Source organism: Populus trichocarpa, chromosome 6, assembly GCF_000002775.5.
Source record: "Populus trichocarpa isolate Nisqually-1 chromosome 6, P.trichocarpa_v4.1, whole genome shotgun sequence".
Lineage (NCBI taxonomy): Eukaryota > Viridiplantae > Streptophyta > Magnoliopsida > Malpighiales > Salicaceae > Populus > Populus trichocarpa.
This window is the reverse complement of record NC_037290.2, coordinates 13,916,424-13,922,455: the sequence shown is the minus strand read 5'-3', so window position 1 is coordinate 13,922,455 and position 6,032 is coordinate 13,916,424. Positions and strand designations below refer to the sequence as shown.

General features: G+C 33.8%; 2 protein-coding genes across 2 annotated transcripts; both read left to right on the top strand.

Annotated features, from left to right (window-relative positions):
• The first annotated feature begins 548 nt into the window (after positions 1-548).
• LOC7484688 (26S proteasome regulatory subunit 8 homolog B) lies at positions 549-3,042 on the top strand. The gene is made up of 7 exons (XM_002309205.3): positions 549-568; positions 1,417-1,472; positions 1,577-1,641; positions 1,777-1,940; positions 2,453-2,588; positions 2,639-2,737; positions 2,810-3,042. The coding sequence occupies exons 1-7, from the start codon at positions 549-551 to the stop codon at positions 2,957-2,959; spliced, it is 690 nt and encodes a 229-aa protein (XP_002309241.3). The 3' UTR covers positions 2,960-3,042.
• Positions 3,043-4,492: 1,450 nt separating this feature from the next.
• Positions 4,493-5,820, top strand: LOC7484687 (EG45-like domain containing protein). Its single transcript, XM_002309204.4, has 3 exons — positions 4,493-4,699; positions 4,809-5,118; positions 5,329-5,820. Exons 1-3 carry the CDS (start codon positions 4,558-4,560, stop codon positions 5,333-5,335), a joined length of 459 nt encoding a protein of 152 aa, XP_002309240.2. The 5' UTR covers positions 4,493-4,557; the 3' UTR covers positions 5,336-5,820.
• The last annotated feature ends 212 nt before the right edge of the window (positions 5,821-6,032 follow it).

Genomic DNA, 6,032 nt, shown 5'->3' with positions numbered 1-6,032 from the left:
GGTGTCTTCTTTCTCCTCTTCTACTACTAGATTGACATTCTCTTCAATCATTTTGGTTGGATTCTAGTAATCCAACCAAAATAACCTATTCTTTGACAATTATAACACTTGACGTTTGTTTTGTCAAATCTAGGTCTCGGATTGCTACTTTCTGTGTAACTGGTTGACTGGTTAGTTTTAATCGGTCAACCATTTGACCTGTTGAAACTGCCTCAACCTCCTCTTCTAAATCTGCCTCTTCCTCATTTTCCTTTGCCTTGTCCACATCCTCTACCTCCTTGGGTATATCCATAGTCATCTTACTTCTCTTTTATAGAGAATTTTTATAAGATTGTTTATACACTTATGTCTTTTTGAATTTTGATGACTCTTTTTTTTTACGGGCTTATAGTTTTCCCATGAGACTTTGAATTGTAAAAAAATTCATATTTTGTGATTCCTCTATCACGACCATCATATAATGGAATTTCTTTTGCAGTGAGCATAGGATCTTTTCTATCACACACATTTATTCCGTCTTCTCCTCATATCTTTTCATCTGATTGTATATGGCCGACACTCTAGCAAAGTAATCTGAAATGCTCTCTGATTTAAGCATATTTAATTTTTCAAATTCACCTTATAACTTTTATAGGTGTAACCTTTTTACATAATCAACTCCTTGATTTTATTGTTGTAAAAGTTATGATTGCTTGGTGATGGTTGCATTAGCCACTATCTTAAAAGTGACATCATTAATATATTGGTGGATGATTGTGAGTACTTGTTGATCCTTTCTTCGTGCCTTTTGCATGGCCTCTCTTTGGGATAAAGTCAACATTACTCCTTTAATAGGCTCTTCAAAACCCTTTTCAATCATTTCCCACACATCTTGGGAACACAGCCAAGCTTTCACATGAATACATCAAATTTCATAATTATCATTTATCAAACGAGGACATTGAAATGAGAAGTTTGTATTGACCATGTCAAACAATCAGAACAAGCTTTAATACCACTTGCTATAAGAAAATTAGTGTAGTAGTTTAATATGGATAGCAATTCTAAATTGCAAAGTTAAAGAACAAGAAGAAATTTAAGAAGAAGGTATGTTTTATTAAGTGTATTTCTCTCTTCTACAATTATGTTTATACTTCTAGTTACGAGTCTATTTATAGGCTTATAGTCCTGGACAATCAAGGAATTATACTAAGCAAAGAAAAACCTATTTTGAACAGGAAAAGTAATTCCGCTGACTTAACCGGTCAAGTGGTTCACAATATCTTTTAATTTAACCAATCGACTGGTTCTCAACCGGTGAACCGGTTCTTTTTTTTAATAAAAAAACAAAAAATTTCATTTTTTTTTTTTAAAAAAAGGTTCCTATCCAACTTATGACATGATTGATGGTCTTGACCAACAAATAAAAAAATAAAGGAGTTTTTTTTTTAACATGATTGGTGGTATTGACCACCAAATAAAAAAGATAAAGGATTTTTTTTTTATTTCTTGTTGATTTCCTTGATTCATAATTATCAATGTCATCATATTTTGTTGATTGCTCGCTTGGTTTCTTATTTCTTTGTCCAACTCTTTTAGGTTACTGAACTTCCAATTAAACACGCTGAATTGTTTGAGAGTCTTGGAATCGCTCAACCAAAGGTAGTGTGTTTTTTTTTTTTTTTTTAGAGAATGAAAGCTAGCGCAGTGCTGTATAGTTATTGTCATCTGTTAATTTATACCTTTAATGTATTTGAATTTTGGTTAACTCTCTTGCTCAATCTTGCACATGTGGAGGGTGTTCTCCTTTATGGGCCACCTGGCACAGGAAAAACTCTATTGGCTAGGGCAGTGACTCATCACATTGTCTGTACGTTCATTAGGGTTTCTGGCTCTGAATTAGTTCAGAAGTACATTGGAGAAGGCTCTAGAATGGTCAGAGAGCTTTTTGTAATGGCAAGGTTTGTGTCTCTATTTGTTTGACTGAATTGCTCTTGATTGATTCGTAGCTTCTTTAGGTCATTTCCTTTAAAGTGCCTATGATTAAATTGATCCTCGCTCTCTTGTATTTTCAATTGCTGTGATCGTAGGCAGTTTGGCTCACTATTTTAATAAAAAGCCATAATGAGCAAAAGGGGGGCAATGTTGATATTTTCTTTGTGTTTGATGCATGGGTATGATACAATTCTGGCATACCAGGAACCATGTACATTAAGCTTCCACTCAAGCAAGTGGCTGCTCGGGGAGAAATAAAGTAACCATTCTGATTTGGAAAAGTATGATCCACAAAGAAAGTTCTTGTGACTTCAAAAATCGATATAGTTGGTTATCAGCATGTATTTTTGTATCACCATTTCTCTGTTCTTTTGTAGCCTTGTGTTGTGCTGTGCAAATCTGCTTGCTTTTAAACTAGTGCTTCTCATTTCACATCTTATATTCTTTGTGGTTTCTGGGATTCTTGGTTTTGTCACAGGGAGCACGCTCCATCAATCATTTTAATGGATGAGATTGACAGCATTGGATCTGCACGAATGGATTCTGGGAGTGGCAGTGGTGACTGTGAGAAAAGAATGGAACAAATAGGGGAAACTATGCGAATTATCAACACAGTTATTCATATTACTCATAATTAACCTGTTCTGACATACCCTTTTAACAGGTTTTGATGGCCACTAATCGGATTGATATTCTTGATCAAGCGCTCCTAAGGCCAGGACGAATTGACAGGAAGATTGAATTTCCAAATCCCAACGAAGATGTATGCATCTTTATCATTTGTCTCCCTCAAACTGTTTCGAAGAGATTAACGTCCTGAGTAAGGAATATGCAGTCACGTCAGGAGATCTTGAAAATCCAATCAAGAAGAATGAGTTTAATGCGTGGGATTGATTTGAAGAAGATCGCTGAGAAGAAGAATGGTGCAGAGCTGAAGGTATTTTTAACCCATGTCTATTTATCTTGCGCCACTTGCTTTTCTTGAAGTGTTTCCGTATGTGGAAGTGATTATAAATCATGAAGACTAATGATGTCGTGCGGTTTTTATTTATTTCTCCAGTTATTGATGATGACTACGTACTGTCATGGGGTTATGTTTCTCTGGAAGTAATTTCAGTGTATGGCCTTGGAAAAAATGGTGTGATGAATAGGTTTTGTTGTCTGTATATATTATTAAATTTCGGATATGGAGCCATTCAAATGCTAAGCTTGTCTAAAGTTTAATTAGGGGGTTTACTTTTTAGCTTTTGAAGAACACATTTATCCACAAAACTATGAGTAAATTATAAATTTATCCCCCTAGTTTTGCATAACAAATTTCTCTAGCTTAATTTAAAAACTATTTATTAATTAGACGTCTTTTTCGTGTTCCTTTTCCATTTTTTTATTTTTTTGTTTGGAGAAATAGAAAAAAATAAATAACATGGAAAGATTAATAATGATAAAATTAATAAGATATTTTTTAAACAAAGTAATATTAAATTAAGTATGATCAAGACTAGTTAAGGGACCAATTGATCGATTTCTTCAAGTTAAAAGACTATTTTATTCGTTTTATAAAAATAAAGAGAGTAATTTATAATTTACTCAAGAAAATGCCAAATCTCACACCTCAACTTAAGCATCGATTTGGGCAGATGTAGTTTTCAGTACCTAAGTATTCTCGAGGAGGGGAGTTGGTGGTCCTTACAACATTAAACAAAAAGTTTACATACAAACAAATAAACATTAATTACAAGTGAATACAACAAAATAAGTTCGGTCGACAATGAAATTGATTTACAAAATAGTCAGAATTTAAACTATTTTAATAGGGTGTGATAAATTTAACTTATTATTATTAGCATGGGAAAATAATATTGTTCCCTCACGCACCATGGTGGATTCACTGTGCCCATATTTTTTTTTAATTTTTAATTTTCCTCTTAATGACCTAATTAAATGTTAAATTAATTAAAATTATTAAGTAAGGAAAAAATTAAAAGATAAAAGATCAAAATAAAAAATAGGAAGAGATGGGTGGTGTTTTTAGACTTTTTAGTAAAATATTTAATTTATTCCTCCTACTTTCTAATGATAAAACTTGGGTCCCTCTAAAGTTTTTTTAGAAAAAATTAATTTTTTAGTTCAAAATTTTATTTTATTGAGTTTTTTTCCTTCCAAATTCATGTTTCATTTTTTTTTGTTGGTTTCTTTTAAAAAAAACTTAAATTTTTTTAACATTTTTTATGATGTTTTTTACAGAATATTATTTAATTTAATTAGTGTATGGCTTGTTTGTTTAATTTTTTAATTTGATGTATTTTTAATCCCTTAATTTAAAAATAAATAAATCATTTCATCATTTGTTTTTTTTTTAATTTCTGTTGTATTTGACTTTAAAAAATAAATCTTTTAAGTAAGTACGAGAGGAATCTTCAAGGAAAACAAATGGTCCCGATCGACGGCTAAAATACGCGTGTGAGCTGGCATTGAGGTGGACAACGACCATGAATTAAATGTACTAGTATGTGTTGACTTGGTGGCCTCGCAAAAGAAAGAGAGAAGGTCGAGTAAACCCCTCGGGATCTTGCTAAAAAAAAAATGTCGAGGCGCTCGTGTTCTCTAATTCAATGTCTGCTCCCACTGCCACTACTACTCTTCAACTTGTTAATGATGTCAAGCCTCTTACAAACTTCTCAAGGTGATGTTGGCACCGCTGCCCAGTACAGCCCTCCATATTTACGTAAGTAGTCGTGTGCTATGTATGATGAACTCATGTGATCCAGCCATGTTTCACAAATCGTATCACAATGTAAAGTATTTTTCTCTCTGACTTTGGTACGTATGTATAGCCACCGCTTGTTACAATGACAGCGCGTCGCAGTTTCCGTCGAATAATATGTTTGCGGCGGCTGGAGATGGAATCTGGGACAACGGGGCTGCTTGTGGAAGGCAATACTTGGTCAGGTGTATCAGTGCCGCGGTCGCTGATTCTTGCATAGCTGATCAGGTCATTCAAGTGAAGATAGTCGACTATGCTCTAGCATTGATCAATAATCCACCCTCAGCTAGTGGCACCACCATTGTTCTATCGGAGACAGCTTTTGGGGCTATTGCAAATAATTCTGCAGCCCCTACTTCCATTAATTTGGAATTCCAACAGTAACTCTCTCTCTCTCTCTCTCTCTGAATTTGATACTATGAAAATAATATGATTGGCATCTTCATGGTTGATGGGGTTTCTTCTTCTTCTCTTTTTGGAGGATGATCGCTCTTTCATGTTCAATTTAACTAGCATTTCAATTTCCAGTGAGAGATGAGATGGCATAAGCAGTTTCCTGATAGTGATGGATTTCTGTGTCTCCTTTCTAGGGTATGACACGAAGAGTGATGGTGCAGGGCAAGCTGTGAAGATCAGGAAGAAGAGAATGGATGATTGCATGTGTGAATTACAGTTTTTACAAGTTAAAGTGTATATGATCCAGCTTTGTTTCTAGCCACAATCGTTTTACCCATTCATTCCTCCTATCTATTTCCGCGTTCTGAGTAATGAATGAATGAATGAATGAATACCTTTCATTCGTAATCTTCTTCTTTTCCTTGCGTGCTCCATGGTTTTAGAACCTCTCGAGCTTTAACTAATCAACGTCGTTTGACGTGTCTTGCGTCGTCTTCTTCTTTTCCTTGAATCACGGTTGGGCGTGGCGTGGAGGTTTCAAATTTGTCTTTGGACGACGTTTCATATGCGGATTCTTATGTACTTTCCTGAAGTTTGATTGCTAAAATGTAATTAGTCGAGGATATGTGATTGTTCATTGTTGTGTTTAGTTGAAAATAAAATTTAGTGGTATTATGTTCGGTTCATGTTTAAAACTTCATTTGGATTTTAAGAAAAGTACTATTTTATCCTTACAACTCAAAATATCTAATTTCATTCGTATTGGTTTTTTTTTCATTTTATACAAATAAAAAAAAACATATATCCATATTATACTAACCAATTTCTACAACATTAAAGTCATTAATGTATACAATATTAGCTCAATATATGTACAAAGATGTTTGGATTTTCTCTA

What these genes read in the sequence shown, in the direction of transcription:
- LOC7484688 (XM_002309205.3), top strand. Translation starts at nt 549, where the DNA reads ATGGCCGACACTCTAGCAAA. An exon ending in CTATGCGAATTATCAACACA is followed by an intron (nt 2,589 to 2,638) that starts GTTATTCATATT and finishes CCCTTTTAACAG; the next exon opens with GTTTTGATGGCCACTAATCG. An exon ending in TTCCAAATCCCAACGAAGAT is followed by an intron (nt 2,738 to 2,809) that starts GTATGCATCTTT and finishes AGGAATATGCAG; the next exon opens with TCACGTCAGGAGATCTTGAA.
- LOC7484687 (XM_002309204.4), top strand. Translation starts at nt 4,558, where the DNA reads ATGTCGAGGCGCTCGTGTTCTCTAATTCAATGTCTGCTCCCACTGCCA. An exon ending in GTACAGCCCTCCATATTTAC is followed by an intron (nt 4,700 to 4,808) that starts GTAAGTAGTCGT and finishes ACGTATGTATAG; the next exon opens with CCACCGCTTGTTACAATGAC.